A 21,731-nucleotide genomic window follows, 5' to 3' on the forward strand; every position below is an offset into this window, starting at 1 on the left:
TTAACTTTTACCCTAAAAACGGCTTTAAATATGTTCAATTAACAAAATATTTTTTGACCCATGCTTTCGCGATTTGACACATAACTATGTACATACCGCAAATTAAGTATATAGGTACATACACACGTAACACCAAGGCCCCCCGTTGTCTATTCTCAGTACAAAATTGGATACTCAAGCCGTAGCCATTTAGGTGGTGGGCAAGCTGTGTATTCGGACGTGTGGGTTTTCAACCAACTAATAAAATATGTTTTCTGTAATAATTGAGTTTCTATCATTCTATCATAAAGTATTAATTATCCATTAGCATTTCTATGATGTTAATTTTTAGTGCAGATATCGAAGCTTCAATTAATTGCCCATCACCAAAATGGCTACGGCTTGAATATTACATTTTGTACTAAGAACAGATAACGGGGGGCCTACCGCAAAAACCGAAAATCGCATATTGTGGGGATCTGTCTCTTTTACTCTTACTAAGACGTAATTAGAATGACAGAGAAAAATGGCCAGTGTCAAGCCGTGAGTTACGACGTCATCAGAATCATCAATGTCGTTTCGACTTGGGTCACGTGACGTGTGTTAAAAGATATTTTAAATTCAATATCTACAAAAATATGCTCATTAGAGGTCCACTAAAGGTAGTTTACACATACACATACATATAATCACGCCTATTTCCCGAAGGGGTAGGCAGAGACCACGGATTTCCACTTGCTACGATCCTGACATACCTCTTTCGCTTCCTTCACTTTCATGACATTCCTCATACACGCTCGTCGGTTTAGGGTGCTCTTGACCTGGCCTTTCTTCAGGATTTCCCCAATTTGATCAGAGAAAGTCCGCCGAGGTCTACCCCTTCCAGCTCCCTCTTCTACTTGTCCCTTATACACTCTCTTTGTTAACCTTCTTTCACTCATTCTTTCCACGTGTCCAAACCATCTCAACATACCTAACTACGCTTATTCTAAAGTGAACATTCTGAGCCGGTCGGTGAGCGAATATTAATTAACATACACAGGAATAAAAACATTTTCCTCATAACCCTATCAACCGCTTGCATGACACCGCCTAATCATTATCTAACCATGGTAGACAGACACATATAAAACCGGTCTGTAAATACCAAGCACTTTTGCAATTAATCGGAGAGAGTTTCGCATGTTCTATTACGTATCCTGTTTATATTTTATGTAATACCGGGTTTATTGGGTGTAAAGGCGTGGTTTCACCAGTGTGCGGTACTACAGTACTATGCAGCACAAGCAGGGCTATAACCGCAAAAATCGAAGTTCGTCAATTGAGGGGATTTTTCTCTGTCATTCTAATTACGTCTTAGTGAGAGTAAAAGAGAAAGATCCCCGCAATTTGCGAATTTCGGTTTTCGCAGTAGGCCCCCAGATTCAGTACAAAAATGCTTGTGCCGCACAGTGCCGCACGCTGGTGGAATCCCGTCTTTTGACTTCAAAGACTTGTGCTGTGTTAATTGCCATTGTTACGCTAAAATATTTTCAACTGATTAGTAGTGACTACCCTTAAGGCTCGTTTAGATGGCGAACTTGTGTGCGAGTTTAGATAGACATTGTAGTGGAAGCGTGCTAGGCCCATAACCTGTAGGCTCTGGGCGTAAAAGGAAACTATATGAGTTATGAAGATATATTTATCGAAAAATCAAGCACTGATTATAATTTAGTCCGTTCAGTTCGGAGGCCGAAATGAGTGTGACAGAATCACGCACGGGAACAAAAGCTGTTCTTAACATAACATTCAAACATTTATATTGTTCCACGCCCGTTTATCAAGTCACCTAAGTTAAAGCTACCTAGAATATAATATATTACAATAGAATAGAATACAATAGAATGATGGGCTCTACCGTTCATGGGCAGTAGAGTGACTGTATCGGGATATGGTAGCCTAGGGAAAATGCAGGAGCCTTCCGCATCACACAAGACGGTTTTGGTAGACTAGAATACTCCTAAAGAGTTTGCGCCCCAATGCAGATGAGTTCTCGCACCGTCTAAATCTAAATGAACCCTAAGGAGTTTACACACACTTTGATGAGTATAATACAGACACGACAAGCACACATAGATACTCAAAGGATATCCTGTATGGCGTGTCCACACAGCGTGTGGCACACAGTGCCGAGGGGTTGACCTTTAAATGCCAAGAACGTTTATAAGTGTTATGGCGTATACGTAAAGTCAGTATGGAAGATAGTTTTCTACCAATGATGTTAGCGTGTACTTGATATCTATATCTATTATTGATTCTGAAAGTATTTTCCATCCATAGGTGGTATTTGAAGCTAAGTAGACAATTTACAAGTAGGTATGGTCGCAGACTTTAATTGTGGATATTGACTCAAAAATTAACAATTAAAGTTGGTGACTGTACCTACTTAGTTTATTAAATATCTTCTTTGTTTTTAGAAGACGTATAGGTTAATATTTTTTTAAACTATGAACATGAACATTCAAGTGTAAAAATATGTATGGGTGCTCACTTCTTACTCAAAAGGTAAGTTGTATGCACTTTTTTACACTTGTCTGAATCAATAAATCTTTTGAAATCTTAGGTCTTCTATCTTCTAGTAGATGTTGCCAATTGAGTTGATGCCAGATATTGAACCTAGTTTGCCAAAAATTCTAAAAAGTATCGGTGAATCACGACACAACCTTTCCTAACATTACGCAAAACTCTGTTTTTTTAAACAAATTTAATCATTCAGAAAACTGACTCAATGTATGTTAACATTCTCCAACAAATACTTGCGAAAGATTAAAGGCAACATACATTAGCTATTAGAAACATCTCGAGAGCTAAATTATTGATGGCTCGATTTATTGCAAATTTATTGTCATACATTTCTATACGGTAGAAATGTTGAATTTATAGCGACGGCGACCTCTATATGCTGTTTAATCACAAAACTTTGGTATGTATAATTTTTTTTGTAATTTGAAATTAACCTTGATACTGGCTAAATTGACCCAATCGACAGAAGCCATTTTATAAAATAAATAAAAAACTGTTGAACTGAATATGGCTTGGCTTAGTATAGCGACAGCGCCATCTGGGCTATAACCGCGAAAATCGAAGTTCGACAATTGGTGGCATTTTTCTCTGTCACTCTAATTACGTCTACTACGTAGTGAGAGTAATAGGGAAAGATCCACGCAATTTGCGAATTACCTACAGTTTTCGCGGTAGGCCCCCTGTTTCGGTTGTCAAACTAGAGGCACGTTTATTTTTATTACAAGCTTTTAGAGTCTGTTCGGAAAGAGAAGAGTCGTGGAATGTATGGGGCCCAATACATTCCACGACTCTTCTTTTTCCGAACAGACTCTATTTAAATTGACATTTTGTTTTTCAAATCTTTTAAACCATTTTTCAACCTCATCCTGGAAATTTTCATACATAAGTCGGGTAATAATGCCATATTATGGTACCATCGAGCTGATCTGACGATGGAGACAGTAGATGGTCATCGGAACTCTGTGATGACACGACGCAGCTTAATTGTGTTAGGGGTTTTTTAGAGCTGTCTTCATGAGTATCAGTTGACCTTGGTAACAAAAGTACAGTCAGCGACAAAAGCTTGTAGGCATCAAAAATGAAATTTTTGCCAAAGTTATTTAGACTTTACCTCTCTACTAGGTATACCTATCCTATCAATAAATGATTTCTATCAATAAAAGCACCATAACTGATCATCGTTATACCTTATGCTCTTTGCAATAAGGTTTACAATCAGTTAACAGTGTGAATAGTTAATTTACAGTATCCTATATGAGTTTGTGAAAGAAGTTGACTCCGACATCATTGGGGTTAGGATTGCTAAAAGCACTTGTCGCAATCCGTTGCGGAGTTAATCAGCTTCCAAGCCAACATTCTGAGAATCTCTTAGGTAATCTTTGTGTTTGCGGTTGGAAATTGCTTCGTAATATGAGAGACCACTAAATAAAGACTGTCAATAGCCACAGATTCATATTATCAGATTTCTGAGGAGGTCACGTCGCAGTTGACAACTAAGGTAGTAATTGGGGCATACACATACATTTATTGTATGCTTAAGTCGTTCGTGTCTTTCCTGTAGACATCGCAAAGTAAAGAGAAACATCTATACTATATATTTTGACGACCGGTCTGGCCTAGTGGGTAGTGACCCTGGCTATGAAGCCGATGGTCCCGGGTTCAAATCCTGGTAAGGGCATTTATTCGTGTGATGAGCATGGATAGTTGTTCCTGAGTCATGGGTGTTTTCTATGTATTTAAGTATTTATACATATTTATATATTATATATATCGTTGTCTAAGTACCCTCAAAACAAGCCTTATTGAGCTTTCTGTGGGACTTAGTCAATCTGTCACTGAACGACCTGATTCGACTTTATCCAACATTATTGGATCATGTAATGTTTTCATCAACCCTCATCCGGCTTCAGGAGCCATTTGAGGGTAGACTTTGTTTACTTTTATTTGAATACCTAAAGATACAGAGTATATGCGTATTCTATTGTTTGCTCTTAAAATTAAAACCTAAGGGCCAACAGCCGATTAAATATAAGATAAGATTTATTGTTTAACCGTGTACAAAGATCTTGACAATAATACAATTAAGAATCAACAGTTTATCCATCACGGACGTACAACATAATTATAACTAACCTATAACTAAATAACAAAGAGAGTGTATAAGGGAGAAGTAGAAGAGGGAGCTGGAAGGGGTAGACCTCGGCGGACTTTCTCTGATCAAATCGGGGAAATCCTGAAGAAAGGCCAGGTCAAGAGCACCCTAAACCGACGAGCGTGTATGAGGAATGTCATGAAAGTGAAGGAAGCGAAAGAGGTATGTCAGGATCGTAGCAAGTGGAAATCCGTGGTCTCTGCCTACCCCTTCGGGAAATAGGCGTGATTATATGTATGTATGTATAACTAAATAACAAAATTAATACATGCATGCACTATTATCATAATCGTCAAACTCTTTCATGCTGTAGAAAACTCTAATGAGAAGCCATTTACTCTCCACAGACTTTATTTCAACAAGCAACTTGTTAAAAACTTTTATTGCTGCAATGTAGGCACTTTTATCCATAAGTTTATTATTTACCTTTGGAATACGATAGTTATATTTATATTGCATGCGCAATTTATCATTAATTGTCGACAATTTTGTGAATTTTGTGAAAGTAAAGGCTTAGTAGTAATCATTTAAACAAACCCTTTTAATACCTACAATCGTAAGTAGTCAGCCTTGACTCGATTGTGCTTGACCAAAACCTCCGTGGGATTTGCTACATTCACTATTGTTTGAACACGGACGACAATATTACTCATGTTTAATAACTGCTAATTAGCATTATATATTGTGGCTATAATTAATTATATACATTTATAAAATAGGTAAATTCAATTGAGTAATTTCCTTGATTGGTTGCGTGGGTAATTTGAATTACATACCTATCCTGTGTGCAAGTATCACATATTTATGTATATGCATAGTTGCATATATTTACGTATCCAAATGCAATTAGGGACTCATATAATTACATAGGTACACATTGCTTGCATACCTACTACATACTTGTTAACTGCTTATCATAAACCTAAATATTTCCTGCTAGCATAATCAAATGTAATTCAAGTGTAATTTTTTTAAACACTAATAATGTGCAATGTACAGTCGCGGACTTTAATTGTTGAGTCATTTAGGGTTTACTTTACATTGGATATTTATTATATCACTTACTGTGAAAACGTTCTACGGTTGGTCACAAATCAGTTTTGTTCGTTTGTAAGGGCTCCTGATATCCGTGATACACGCCGATCCGTAGCTACGGGTTCTTAAGCCCGGCGGTACTAAGATCACGAATTTCACGAACACGCCAAGGTACGTACCTCGTACCTGCGTTCGCGACCGGATTCACGTGACACGCCGTGACACGCCATGATACGTAGCCCGTACCTGCGTTCGTGTGCGGAGCTTCGGGCTCGGTTCCGTTGGATAGGTACTTATCGCACGTCTCGTAGGTTCGACACGCCCGGGAGAAAAATAAATAAGGCCTAGGTATTATTGAATTGAGTTACCACTTAGTATTGTATTTTTTGCATCGATTTGAATATAATGGTTATATCTAAATAATTTATGGGGTTATCCTGTTTTTTGTATAACCAGCTAATGATTAATAGTCAAAACTAGCGACCTGCTCGTTGCATAGCACTAATATAAATATAAGGTGTAAAACTCCCTAGTAAGTATCATTATAATTATGAACTTAAGCAACGCTGTGCTACTGGTTGTCATTATTAAATCAAGAGAAGACATTTTTTTCTGTTTAGTATTAATGAAATGAATGAAACATACTTGTAAAAGCTTGCTACTATCAAAGAATATAACGTAGCCTAAATATAAACAAGGCAATCCTAATCCAAAGAAACAAAAGGGTCTGCAAATCTTCGGTAGGTATGATAAAGGTAATACAGGTAAACAAATTCAACAAAAACACATGTACGGGGCCACGGAAAAAAAAGTACGCAGCTGCAGTTCTTATCAGTTTCGGACTTTCGGCACATTAAAGAGTACTGTTTATTTCTAGATTGAAGGTAATAATGACATATTATTGTTAGAGCGTTTTATTGTATGACTAACAAGCTAAGCCAACATACCGGGTTTTTTTTTGGAGATAAGAAGTGCAGTTGCACGTGCAGACAAAGATAATAAGATTTGCGAGCGACTTATTAAAATGAAACAAACAATATACATAAGTAGCTGTGGGCTTTACCTTTTATTCGTGAAGTTGAAAGAAGTGACCGCGATGTTTTGTTTTACAAATTCGTGGTATTTTTTATTTAATCTGAAGGGGGCAGTTTAGAATTTTGAACTCACATTCATTGTCATTAGTTACTCCTGACATCATAGTTGGTCTCCTGACACACAGTGTTGTTGTATTATTTTAGCAACTCATTTGTGTTCCTGCCGGTGAGTAAGGTTGCCAGAGCTCAACGAGGGGGGGGCGGGTTTAGGGTCGGCAACGCGCATGTAACTCCTCTGGAGTTGCAGGCGTACATAGGCTACGGAGACTGCTTACCATCAGGCGGGCCGTATGCTTGTTTGCCACCGACGTAGTATAAAAAAAAATTAAAGTAGCTATTCATTGTAATTAATGTTTGGTTCTTTTCATTTATTACTCATTAATATTTAAAAGGCCTTACTATTGAAAATAAATTTTAATTGAAAAGTAATGAAGGAATTAGAGCTATGAATAAAAAATTCATGATAAATATTTATTCATTCTTAGTCATTGATATCTGCCAGATGATCTGATACACACAGTTGTTGTACCTATTCTAAAAGATAGGACCGGCGATCCCTCTGACATGTCCAACTACAGGCCTATCTCGCTAGCAAACGTTATAGCTAAGATATTGGACAGGCTGCTTGACAGACATTTGGATAGGCACATAAAGTTACATGATGCTCAATTTGGGTTCTGCCCTGGCCTATCCACAGATAGTGCCATCCTGAGTCTCAAGCAGACTGTTCAGTATTACACAGCTAGAAAGACTCCTGTATTTGCCTGTTATCTGGACCTGTCAAGGGCTTTCGACCTGGTATCTTACAATAGGCTATGGCAGAAGATGAAAGAAGAGACTGACATACCTAGTGAAGTCATTTCCATTATTAGGTACTGGTATAGCAGGCAGAAAAACAATGTTAAGTGGGCAGGGGCGCACTCGGAAGTGTATGGGTTGGAGTGCGGGGTGCGGCAGGGTGGGTTAAGCTCGCCCCGACTGTTCAACCTGTACATGAACCGACTCATCGAGGAGCTGAGCAACACCAACCTAGGATGCTCAGTGGATGGAGTTTGCATAAATAACATCAGTTATGCCGAGGATATGGTGTTGATCAGCCCTTCGATTAGTGCGTTGCAGAAAATGTTGCACATCTGTGAGTCATACGCGGAGACCTATGGACTTAAATATAACACAGTAAAGAGCGAATTCATGGTTTTCAAGGCCGGCACTAAAACATATCATGATGTACCACCTGTCAGGTTGTGTGGAGCACCGTTAAAGCAGGTACAGCAATTTAAATATTTAGGGCACTGGGTCACCGATGACCTAAGTGACAACCTTGATATAGAGAGGGAACGTAGGGCGCTGGCTGTACGTTGTAATATGCTGGCCCGGCGGTTCGCGCGTTGTACTGATGCAGTCAAAGTAACCCTTTTCAGGGCGTACTGCCAATCCTTTTACACGTGTAGCCTATGGGTCAGACATACGCAGCGTACATACAGTGCCTTGCGCGTCCAGTATAATGATGCGTGTAGGGTGCTGTTCGGGCTGCCGCGACACTGCAGCGCCTCCGTGATGTTTGCGGAGCGGCAAATTGATGGCTTTTATGCCGTTATCAGGAAGCGGGCCGCCTCGATGATGAAACGTGTGCGCGGCTCCACGAACACCATCCTACAAACGCTGGCCGAGAGGTGGGACTCCCCGATACTTAGGCGATGGATGCAGCTCCATACCACAGCGGGGAAATAATATTTTTTTTGTTTAGGCCAATTTATTACTAACATAGTTTCTTAAGGATTTACCCATTGTTACTAACATATTTAGTTTTAATTTTAATTTTAATTTTTATCTTAATTTATATTGTATTTTAATGTATGGAATTTATTTTCTGAATTAAAATTATTGAATTGAATTATTCGTAGCTCTTAGAGACCGCATCGTATCTTCACTCAACGTCGCGGGCGGACCGAACCGGCGTGTTCTTAAGATACGTGAAGCCGTGATCACGCCTACACGGATCTACACGGTTTCCCCTTCCCCTTATTTCACGTAGCCGAATGTCACGTGCGGAACGGACCAGAAAACCGTTGCCGTGAATCACGAAACCGGGCGCACGGCTACGGGTTCACGAATCACGGACACGACCGCGAGCCCGATGACTCGTTAACCGAAGTAAAAATGTATCGGTATCCATTAGTACAAGCCTTGTACTAATGGATACCGATACATTTTTACTACGGTTAACGAGTCATCTTGATGGCTACGCAGCTTCGGCTCGGCCACGGCCATACTATGGCGGAATCCACTTGAAACTGCACAAAGAGAACAATAATGCTGATCTATTGTTTAACAATTGCTTTACGAAAGCTCTGCTCTGCTCTTCAAAACCAGCATGTACATGGGCGTAGGCAGGGTAGAGCTCAAATTTTACGTACAATGTATGCCTCTCTGCGGTGTCTGCACATGTAAAAACAAAATCCAATATTAAAACTATTAACCTCTTACAGGTGGTATCGCTGTCAGCATTCTTCGCGCTTGTGGTACCACGAGCACAGCTACTGTCAGAGGCGCTGTCACAAGAAGCTGTGATGCTGGGGCTGTACCACTTCTACTGCCTCGTGGTCGCCGAGTGCGGCGGCCCAGAGCTGATCGTCAGGTGACATTTTAATATGGTCTTTGTATTCTATATTTTTCACTTGCAGAGGCGGTAAAGTGGAGCTGTTGATCACCAATTTAACCTAAATTTAAAGGTGGTATCGAGGTGGCATTATTGCGCGTTTGTGTAGTGGTACTTCGCATGTAGGTACAGTCAGAGGCGCTAAGAGGTTGTGATGTTGGTTGACTTTAACTTTTACCTTTAGGGGCGATAATGCGTCACTGTCTAGCTGAGAGCTCAGTTGATTAAAACTGCTGATTCATGAGGTCAACATATAGATAATTGAAATATGTAGCATTCATCATTAGTCAGCATTTTTAACGCTGGTAATACCATCCTTAATGATAATGTATATCTTTGTATATCTATTAAAGTATTATGAAGGTAATATTTACATTGGACGGATATACATATGTTGTAAATATGTTTGGATTATGAAAATATGTTTTATATTTTCTGATTTGCATACCTGCTGGTTGAATGCGCTGATACCAACATCTATTATGTATGATAACAACATCTATTTAATTATGTACGTGCATTATTAGCAAATAAAAATTTGAAGTTGAATTGAAATTGAAGAAGTTAATGTGTGTCGGATTACAGTTACAAGTCGGATATAAAGTATGATGCTCTAATTACTTTTGAGGTAACTAGACTGATTCCAATCCTAGATACCCACTCGTCTGCGACTTATTCTTCCTTAACAATTCCATCACCTTGTTAACCACTTTATTAACCTGTACAAAGTGCATATAATTGTCAATCATCACAATTGCTCTTAATTGATGCTATTTGGTTTGTAAGATAAAAAGCTCCTTATACTTGATTGGCTAATTCTAATAGTCGACGACTTGTGTGTTAGTTCTCTTTCTAGGAATTAAGGTAGAAAAATGAAATAGGTGCAGTTAGCATCAAAAGTAATGGATCAGACCACGCGTCAAAAGTACCTATCTACTATTCTTTAATAGCTTAACGAAAAGATATAAATCCAGAAATGTAAAATAATTAGATCGTGACAAATACCACGGTTCGTACGTTGACTGGTAAAAATATATCTACAGTGGAACCTCGATAACTCGAACCTCGATAGGGCGAAACCCTCGTTAACACGAAATAAAATGTCATTCCCTTCTCTTCTAAGTCCAAAACCTCCATAACTCGAAATATCGTCTATCCAGTACAATTTTTACCCCTATAACACGAAAATAATATATTATAATAGGCGTATTGTGGCGAAGTTATTTTCTACCAAACCTTTGTAACTCAAAAAGACAATAAGGCTGTACTTTACGCGTTTGTAAACTACATCTTTTTCATACATTTTACTCTTAAAGACGAACAAAAACCTATAAGAACCTCCCTAAGCCGATGCCCTTTATAAGACGGAACCTGGTTAACACGCACTTTTTGTCCTTTTCCTTGAGATTCGTGTTATCGAGGTTCCACTGTCTTTGAAAAAGAACTTTGGACTTTTGGAGCGTTGTTTCATCCCCTACTATTGCTGATTGTACCTATAATAGGACAATGTCAACCACATTTACATCCACTGATGATTAGAAAGTTCTTGCTAGTTGAACAAAGAATAGTGTAACGTGTGTTGTCATTGTCGGCAGACGATCCGAAGGCGCACAGCTCGAGACGCGGGTGCTGCCTTGCTGCTTCTGGCCTTGTTGCGTCATCCCTCGGCCAAAACTACAACCGTAAGTGTATTTTTACTATTTTTATGAGAGACACGCACTGCGCACATAAAAACAACATCTTTCTCTTCGTTGTCGAAGGTTAAGGATAATGGAGTCTAATTTCGAATTGTAAATAACTATTATATCACCAAAAACCGGGGGCTGTATGGGTCATGGGTAGTTAATATTAATGCACGAACGGTACGCTTGGCTAAAGGCTTGGCACCGACTTCAAAACATAGGTACGTATCAGTTGATAGTTACAGAATACCTATAATTTGTATCTTTAGGTACTAGTATTTAAATAAAAGTAAACAAAATCTACCCTCAACTGGCTCCTTTATTACATGATCAAATAATCTAGGTTAAATAAGTCAGGTCGCTCAATGGGTATACAAATACTCTTTATTGCACACCTCAATACAGAAACAATACAAATAATACAACACATTAAGAAGAGGTAAACAACAGGTGGTCTTATCGCTAAAAAGCGATCTCTTCCAGACAACCTTTAGGTAGCGGAATTAAATAAATTAGGTATATGCTATGGAAATGTAAAAAAAAATTGTGTACTTTTATTTAAATACCTAAAGATACAGAGTAAAGTACCTGTTGAATGTAATTTCTCAACCTTTTTGAAGATCGTTTTGTTAAAAAATACTTTTGACACACAAAAGGAGCTATGTGCCCGGTCCAACCCTATACTATAAACTTATGTATATTTAAATTATCCGCTGACATCTTTCCTCTTGATGTCTTATGTACCGTGCCTGACCTTGAGCCGTAACTTTCTATAATTATTTTCGCACACGCTACCACGATATGTGGACACTACTAGTAATCTTGACACGTATGTACACGGCGTGCCTTCGCCATCAATCTACTTTGTGGTTCTAATAACTTTATTACGGACTTTGCTTCCTTTTCCCTGAGCAATCACTTTCACAAGCGAAGTGCCTGGGAGACAAATTGGCCATCATATTAATTGTCACTTTTATGGTAGGAACTTACCTACATTCTGAACTAATGATCATAATGGGTTTCGACCAAAAAAAAAACAACATAATTGATGACATGGTGATATAAGTAAACAAATAATGCTTGTGACTGATTAGATACTTTTTGTTAATAATATCTCAATAAATAGGGTATTTGACTACTAGTCAAATCAGTTTCTTTTTTCAAACTGTCAAAACGATTTGCCACTATGGAATTTACATGAAATACTAGCAAATGACGTCACGGTCAACTTACCTACTCTTTATAGTTCTATACAATTTATAAAATAGAAATTGTGTCAAAAAATAACTTCTGTCTATTTTTTTATATTATTGTTCTGGTGCTTTATTTCATGCTTGGTGAGAAATAATTTATTTAAAAATAACACAAATCTATTTATTGATAATAACAATATACATAATGGATATATACAGATGAATACTATAACTAGCTTATATCTAAAATAGGCCCTTGAGGCATTGTACCAAGGATGCTGGCGGCATTTCCTCGTTGTATCGCAATACTGATACGTTGTGTGAGGAAGCCGCCAGCTCTTCGGTCGCCATCTTTATTTTAAATACAGTCAACATCCCTATTGTTTGATTTAAGTTTCATTGTAACTTGTACCAGTTCGAAGATTACAAATGTTGTCTTTGGTCACTTTTGGAGTGGTACTTACTCTAAAGTCTTTTTTATCAAAAGACTATAGAAAAGGCACTTAAACTTTTAAATCGAGTATCAAGTCAACTTTTTATCTGAGATTTTGGCTCCATTTGAACATGATGCCTTATGCATGCAGTACTGACCTCGCTTATTTACTAAAATACGTGATGATAGATGCTATGGGACATATTTTTGAGTAAGATGTGTACACCCATATTTTTACACTTGACTGTAGAAATGTATAGTATACAAGTAGGTAATAACGCGTACTCGTAATCAATAACTTTAAAATATGACCAATTCCGAAGGGAAAAATAAATTTGGGCCAGAAATGGTTTATGTAAACGGATGAGTTCAGGAAGTCGGTAGATGGATAGCACTTTATTACTTTCGTAGTCAATTATAACAAGCCCTCAGGGTCAAAGGTAATTAAGGGTGCGGTTCGTCCTTTACCTTAACATTGTAATTGGTGTGTATACTGGGGAAATGCGCAACGATTGCCGTCATAATGTCATTAACTTTGCCAGTTAAAGGGCTCTATAGACCTTGCAACGAGTCGCCTTTAAAAGATGGCTTGTGCTGGTAGTCACGATACTCATGATTCCGGATATGCGTATAAATATTTTAAGCCAAATTGAGCTTAGGTTCACAATTTGACTTTCGGCTTGATCCGTCAAAACTTGCCGTTTATTTCATGCTTTAACGAAATACGGATATTCTAAGGTAGGTACCACATGAGACCACTTCAAAGAGGGTACCATAAGATAAGATATTTAGTGAAGATGAGAATTCTGCCATCCTCAAGTATCTTGTTATAAAATCAAAATTGTAACAATCTTTGTGATGATCTATTATGCCGTCTTTATTAGTAGTTAGTATTATAGGACCCTTTCCAGGTACAGTCAGCATCAAAAGCAGCGGATGAAACAACGCGCCAAAAGTATCTGATATTCCGTATAACTTTTCCAAATGTAGATAATTTTCTAAAATTCGCGTTTAAAATATATCTTTTACAGTCTTAGTTGTTCTATATTAAGGACATCACTTTTTGTTAAGTTGTTACAGAATGGTAGATACTTATGAAGCGTTATTTGATCCGTTACTTTTGATGCTGACTGTACCTACCGTAAAACCAAACCACTTCAGTCCAAAAGATCCCAACAATGGTCCAAGACTAAATCGAATGTCTTCGTTCAGGTACAGAATAAGTAATAGTACTAGGTCCCGTACAGAAAAGAAACTTCCTACAAAACCGAAGCTTGACAGCGACTCAGGGAAGAATCATGCTGTATGGCACCTTTTTAATGTATGGCACTATCCCTTTCGGCTATGTAGGGTTGTAATTGTAATTGTCTTATCTGTGGTTATGCATGGACGTCAAGTTGAGCCAACCCTAATAATTGCTCGTAGCAATGCTGAGCCGAACAGGGCGGCTACCGGGAAAATCGATATTCGTCAATTGCGGGCATTTTTCTCTGTCACTCTAATTACGTTTTAGTGAGAGTAAAAGAGAAAGATCCCCGCAATTTGCGAATTTCGATTTTCGCGGTAGGCCCCCAGAACCGAGAATGCTCGAAAGGATCAGTTTCGCCCCCCCTGGTTCAGGCGTAAATTTTATTGGAATTTTGCAGTTATGAGGAAAAATATGTATTTTCATTGAAGGAGGAAAAATCTTTAATAATATCAAAAAGGCATTGAACGTGTGGACCATAGTTGTAGTACTAGTGTATAGTTGGTTTTATGAAGTTGTATGGTAATTAAGAAAAGTTCTAAAAGAGTAATATTTATGTTTCAGGAAGCATTTCAAATGGCTGCAGTACCTGCTGCTGCAAGTACCGATCATACAGGGCCTGATCTACATCGTCATACTGATATTAAGATCTGAGGACCTCGTAAGCATCTTTTATCCAAAATTTCCTCATCTCATTAACTGTGTGTTTCTCCAGAAACGTCTTGCCTCGACGCACAGCTAAACTATGGAAATTTTTGACATATATCTAAGGACGGGCCTTACAGGCACTAATAATGGTGCGAGTTCCGTGGTGTCACTCACGAATTCGACCCAATCGTGCAGTCAACGCAATTAGTTGCGACAAATCGCGCGCGTGATGCGAACTCTTCAACCAATCGCGTTGTGGCGTTAGATTACTCGATTTGCCTGAACTGGCACGGTGCGTGACACCGCTGTACTGGCACCATTCTTATTGCTCGTAAGGCCCGTCCTTGGTCGAAATGAAATTAATTGTCGCTTGCGGTATTTTCGGACCGATACGACAATAAAGGCCGCCAACGCACTTATATACCCTCTGGTGTTGCGGGTATCCATGGGCCAAGGTAATTGCTTACCATCATGAGATTTGTCTGCTCTTTTGCCTCCTATATTATTAAAAAAAAACCGGACAAGTGCGAGTCGGACTCGCACAGGAAGGGTTCCGTACCATTATCTATAAAAACGGTCACCCATCCAAGTACTGACCCCGCCCGACGTTGCTTAACTTCGGTGATTGGATGAGAACCTCGAGATTGGAAAGAAATAATTATTTTATTCTGTTTTTAGTATTTGTTGTTATAGCGGCAACAGAAATACATAATCGGTAGAAATTTCAACTGGCTAGCTATTACGGTTCATGAGATACAGCCTGGTGACAGACGGACGGACGGACGGACAGCGGAGTCTCAGTAATAGGGTCCCGTTTGACCCTTTGGAAAATTATACCTACACTTAAACCTTCCTCAAGAATCACTCTATAGATGAGAACCGCATGAAAATCCGTTCAGTATTTTTGAGTTTATCGCGAACATACATACAGACAGACGCGGTGGAGGACTTTGTTATATAAGCTGTAGCAATGCAAACTGACATAATTTATAGAAAACGATCCAACAAAAATATGTCAATACGCGTTGGACTTTTTATCAAAAAGAAGTCTTCGTAATTTAAATGTATTTTTTTTTGAGGATGGTCTCTTCTTTACGTACAAATCTCTCTCTGCTCTGGTTCCACGGTACCCGCAAAGGCAGTACCTAACCTAGGCAATATAATCAATGAAAAATTACTATCGAAAGAGTCAATGTTTCGATTAGCGCCGTTGTGATATTATTTGTTTTAATAGGTATTTAATGATTCCTGTCCAAAAAATAATTTTTAAGGTTTTGATCTCATTATGGTATAACCCTGAGACATGTTATCAGGCATATCGTGCGCACCATTGAGACGACTCCTAATTGAATTTCGTGAGGGCCAATCAGCTTAAGGGTGCCTAACGACTTCGACCAGAGATGTGCTATGCTCTAGCTGCAGCTACGTTTCAAATGTATGAAAACATAGCTTAGCACAGGATAGCATATCTCTGGTCGAAAGGCATGCTTAGCGACTCAGGCTGACTGGTTCAGCAGCGCACGCTGACTCAAGTATCAAAATAAGATGAAAAGCATATTACCATATATCAAATTGTCAATACAGAATCGGCCCCGTGAAGGACAATTAGGGGCAGGCCAACCTAACTCTGCAGCGAGTTTGATAGCGCAGACTCTGCAAGTGTTATTTTAACACGTTCAGTGCCAAGCGCCCCATTTCCAATACAAAATGAACCCAGCTTGCGGGTTCTTGGAATGTGTTAAACGTCAAACTTCTATGAAAATATGATGTTTAAAATAGGTAACACTTGCAGTCTGGTTATCAAAATCGCTGCAGAGTTACCTTGGTCTATTCTATACATATATGTCTTACCTACTAGTGTTGGTTACGGTGGTTACGGCAATGCCAGTTTTCCACTCGAGCGAACCACGCGGTTTTGTAATGTTGGTATTGCGATTCCATCGCTCGCGTAACGTTTAAGTACCGAATTTGTTTCGAACAATTAGTGAAAAGTGGAAATTAATTATTAAAAAACCGTGATTAAAGAGTAATATAGCGCAAAATATGTAGGTAGTTTATCATAACTCAACATTTTAGTAATTTGTCTTTTTTAACTTAGTTAATTGTTTCCCGTTTCGTTTGTGCTCTAAACACCCGTGACCTTTAACAATATACTGCACGTTTAACTCAGACATACATGCAAGACAATACAATACAATACAAATACTCTTTATTGTACATATATAATATATATTGGCGTATTCTCACAGAAAAATTTATGCGTCTTTGAATATTTCTATATTGTCCGCCATTCCTATTACCTCGTAGGATCCTGAGTCGGACATACACAGTATGAGCTTGGTAATTTTTTAGAGATAGATTTTTATTTGCATACCAATATACATATGTTACATACATGGACCCTGGAAAGGGTGTAGCAAAATAAAAGGTTAGTTTACAATATCACACTTTGCTTACTATTACTTATATTAATTACGTACAACACGTACACTTGTACATTTTTTAAATTGCACTTTTCTCTAAGTAACAATAAAAAAAATATATTAATTATATTTAAAAGGACGTGATCAGATCTTGGGATGGGATAATGTTTTTTCAAAGGTATTTTTTTTGCATTTCAGAGCATCTACCTGAAAAACTACATGTACTTCCAACCACTGGTGGCAGCCTCCATCCTCTCCGGTATTTGGGGCATCATGATGTGTCTGCGAGCTGCTGAAGCTACGGGCGGCAGGCCGAGGCCCCGCTTCTTGGCTCTACAGTTCGTTCTTATCATTGTGAAGGTAAATTATCTTATTCGGCATGCATCTTCGTTAACATTAACTAAATTACCAAATGAGTTTATCAATGTTTAATTAAGTTCGTTTATCTTTTCCTTTCGTGGTATGTAATGATGAAATAGGTCCTTCCGGAACATTTCCTGTTTAGTTGCTGGCGAGCTATCCCCTGTTTAGATGCTAACTTGGGGGACGTTCTATAGGGATTGGAAATCGTTAATTAGATGTCGATGTATTTATACATGTGCCCATTGTAAATCCTCTGTTACTATGAAAAGGATCGAAATCATGTGAATCATGTCTGATATCGAGCCTAAACAACACTTAGCACACGTAGATAACGCATCGCATCTTTCTGGAATTTGCAACTATCCTTTTGTTTGTTTACTGTGTTTTATTTATTTAGGTTCAGTGCGGACTCGCTAAGATCATCCCAACGACAGCACACCTGCCTTGCCTACTGGCGTTGAACCCAGCTGTGGTCTCTGATTGTAAGTAATTATTGTGCATGTGTGGTGACTGGAGTATGGGAAAAGATCCCAATCAATGGACAATGAGTTTTTCTTCCTAGTCGTTCCCTCATATAGTCATATAATCTTGAGATTGTGACCATATGTCGGGCTTCTCTACTATGTGAAACACGACTATACTTAATTTATTTAAACTTTATGAACCAAAATAGGAAAAACAAAAAGGGAGGCAGCAATACATGTTGGTTAATGGTGGGACTCTGGGCTAGAGCTGCGGTAGAGCTGCCCCGTCGTCAAAGCCTAGGATTTTTTTGTAGATCTAAATCTATGTCGTGTCCCACGGATGCACTTGCTTGTGGCTCTGATTATGGAAGTTGTGACATGTCACTTCAACCCACGGGACTTTTCCTCTTCCGTTATTGAGCCACATTTAACGACCAAATGATATGTCCAAACAAAAATATGATATGTCCAAAGAGGCTTGGCAGCACACATGCGATGCATAGGTATTCGAAACCCTATATTTTAAATCCTAGGACTAAGTCAAGTATTTGAAAAGGTATTAAGAATAATGCTTGTACCTATATTAATTTATCTTAATTGTTCCTATTTCAGTAATCCACAACACAATCACGATATTGGAAATGATGCTGCTCTCTATTTGGGCGTGGAAACTCTACAAGGTGCCGCCAGGCAAGATTTTAGAGAAGGAGAATATTATTACCACCGAATAGACCACATCTAATGTTAACATTTTTTCAGTTACATTCAAAGGAGAGGTCTACTTGACAGCTTAATCCTAACGAGTAAGCTTGTTTTTGTAAAATGACATTACAACTCTCAAGGCCTGGAAATAACTCTCGAAGTGGATTAGCTTTACGTAGGGATAGTAGCGGAATAGACTACGCGTCAAAAGTATCTATCATTGTCTACATAAACAGCTTTACTAAATGCGATGAGGTCAGCCAGGGCAATTGTAACTGTGGGTTAATTGCAACTATGGGACAGTTGAAACTATGGGGCAAATGCACTCTTAAGAAGTGACTATAATGAGAATTATAATGAGAATTACTGATGAAAGTATATCATGAATACAGAGGCTAGCTCATTACTTCTTGTATTTTTAGAGTAAATAGTTGCATTGGCCCCATTGTTGCAATTGCCCTGGGTGGTGGTGGGTGGTATGTTATGTCTCTATAATACTGGGTGAATTTGGGGTTATGATCATGATCCCGAATGTCAAAAATGTATTATGATGGTCATACTGGATAAGGTTGTATTCCGGGGTGGCAGATGCTTTTGGCGCGTTGTTTCATTCGCTACTACAGATGCTGACTGTCCAACGTGGACTGTCTGAAATTTCAGCATCGAACGAATTCGCTGGGAGCATTATAGGCCTTCCTGTAATGGAAAACTAGACCTTCTTGAGATTAGGCTTGATCAAGGGAGCGAGCGGCTTAACTGAAAGATCAAAAGTCGCACAAATACCTCTAATGAAGGATAACTTACTTTACGCAATAATGTGCCCGAACAAACTATCGAATTGTACGTACCGTAAGTGTAGTTCTAAGAAGATACAGTTGCCAGTAGACTACGGTAATCGCTTACCTTCAGACGGGAAATCATAATTATGCTAAAGCGTTGTACCAAGGAGAAGTTTCCGAAATTGCCAAATTCACCACAAATATCATTTTATGTCTTTCTTCTTCGTGTCTGTTACCTTCCGTGATTCTTGTCACTTGATGGTCTCATCGAAAGATCAGCGCTGGAAGCCACCAGCAAGATGCTGAGATGAGGCCGTTTCGTGGCACTTCATACTTTCTATGTTTTTGTAATATACATAATCTAATAAGTATGTCCTGTTTGTCTTTACGAAAAAATCATTACGAATAAATTTTGCAAACATATCAAGGCCTTAATAAATACAGGCTTTATTAGATATTTATTTTGCTTCTAATTAAACTAAGCAAGAGCTAGGCAGATAACGAAATTTCATTTTTTGCGGTAAGGCCTCTGGACGTTGACTGGTAAATGGTAATATCCAAATTTGTCGCACAATAATATGCGACTAACATTTATTGAGTAATGTGAGCCATTCTTAAAAATAGTATTTCGATAAGTACACTAGTTTTAAGTTAATTCGGAAACTATAGATCTGAGTTAGTTAAGTTTTTAGGTCAGTTCTAATGGCCATACATATTTGGTTTTGGTTAATACATGGTTTCTATTGATCGTAGAACGACTGAGCAATTTTACAACTCTGATATTGTATATTTGTATCATTTTTAGGGTTCCGTAGCCAAATGGCAAAAAACGGAACCCTTATATATTCGTCATGTCCGTCTGTCTGTCCGATTCTGTCACAGCCACTTTTTTCCGAAACTATAAAAGCTATACTGTTCAAACTTGGTAAGTAGATGTATCCTATGAGCCGCATTATGATGTTTACACAAAAATAGAAAAACAACAATAAATTTTGGGGGTTCCCCATACTTAGAACTGAAACTCAAAAAATCTTTTTTCATCAAACCCATACGTGTGGGGTATCTATGGATAGGTCTTTAAAAATGATATTGAGGTTTCTAATATAATTTTTTTCTAAACTGAATAGTTTGCGCGAGAGACACTTCCAAAGTGGTAAAAAGTGTGTCCCCCCCCCCCCCCCGTAACTTCTAAAATAACAGAATGAAAAATCTAAAAAAAATATATGATATACATTGCCATGCAAACTTCCACCGAAAATTGGTTCGAACGAGATCTAGTAAGTAGTTTTTTTTTAATACGTCATAAAAATTTAAAAAAAAATTTTTTTTCATCAAACCCATACGTGTGGGGTATCTAGGGATAGGTCTTCAAAAATGATATTTAGGTTTCTAATATCATTTTTTTCTAAACTGAATAGTTTGCGCGAGAGACACTTTCCAAAGTGAAAAAATGTGTGTCCCCCCCCCCCCCCCCGTAACTTCTAAAATAACAGAATGAAAAATCTAAAAAAAATATATCATATACATTACCATGCAAACTTCCACCGAAAATTGGTTTGAACGAGATCTAGTAAGTAGTTTTTTTAATAAGTCATAAAATAAAAAAAAATATTTTTTTTTATCAAACCCATACGTGTGGGGTATCTACGGATAGGTCTTCAAAAATGATATTGAGGTTTCTAATATCATTTTTTTCTAAACTGAATAGTTTGCGCGAGAGACACTTCCAAAGTGGTAAAATGTGTGTCCTAAGTGGTAAAATGTTGAACGAGATCTAGTAAGTAGATTTTTTTTAATACGTCATAAATGGTACGGAACCCTTCATGCGCGAGTCCGACTCGCACTTGGCCGCTTTTTTATTACTATTTGTAAGTGTGTAAAGAAAGAGTTTAAATGCACAAATGTAAGTTTACTTCGTATTCGTGTGTTTATCTCAAATCACAAAATCTGTGTATTTTATAATTTTGTAAATAAGGTAGGTATTCAATTGTTGTTTGTGACAAAGATACTTAAGTACAGTGTTAATTAAGTAGCAACATATGCAATGTGGGCTGGGTAAACCCAACAGATTTTGAGACAAAAATGTCATACAAAGTTTTCTGAAATAGGTCTTGTTTTAGAGAGAATGACAATTCTTGTGAAAAATGGAATGCGTGGTTAAAATCTGCCGGGTTTTACCACGGTGTATATTATGTATATATAATATTGTCTGTACTTGGTGCAGTTCTAGGGCTGACCTACCGCCTGTTGGTTTTTATAAGTTGTGTAAAGTGTAGGAAACGAAAGTGAAATTTTGGATACGAAGGGCGGTAATTGC

General features: G+C 38.1%; 1 protein-coding gene across 2 annotated transcripts in view; it reads left to right on the forward strand.

Annotated features, from left to right (window-relative positions):
• LOC133525647 (organic solute transporter alpha-like protein 2) overlaps positions 1-20,880 on the forward strand; it is a 46,601-nt gene extending 25,721 nt beyond the window's left edge. For both annotated transcript variants that reach the window (XM_061861974.1, XM_061861973.1), the window contains 6 exons: positions 9,312-9,460; positions 11,077-11,163; positions 14,600-14,696; positions 17,305-17,466; positions 17,867-17,951; positions 18,546-20,880. In XM_061861974.1, the coding sequence (XP_061717958.1) occupies positions 9,312-9,460; positions 11,077-11,163; positions 14,600-14,696; positions 17,305-17,466; positions 17,867-17,951; positions 18,546-18,664 (699 nt within the window). In that variant the 3' untranslated portion in view covers positions 18,665-20,880. The remainder of the gene's footprint in view (positions 1-9,311; positions 9,461-11,076; positions 11,164-14,599; positions 14,697-17,304; positions 17,467-17,866; positions 17,952-18,545) is intronic.
• Positions 20,881-21,731: the final 851 nt, after the last annotated feature.

This window comes from Cydia pomonella, chromosome 15 (genome assembly GCF_033807575.1).
Source record: "Cydia pomonella isolate Wapato2018A chromosome 15, ilCydPomo1, whole genome shotgun sequence".
NCBI classification, from domain to species: domain Eukaryota; kingdom Metazoa; phylum Arthropoda; class Insecta; order Lepidoptera; family Tortricidae; genus Cydia; species Cydia pomonella.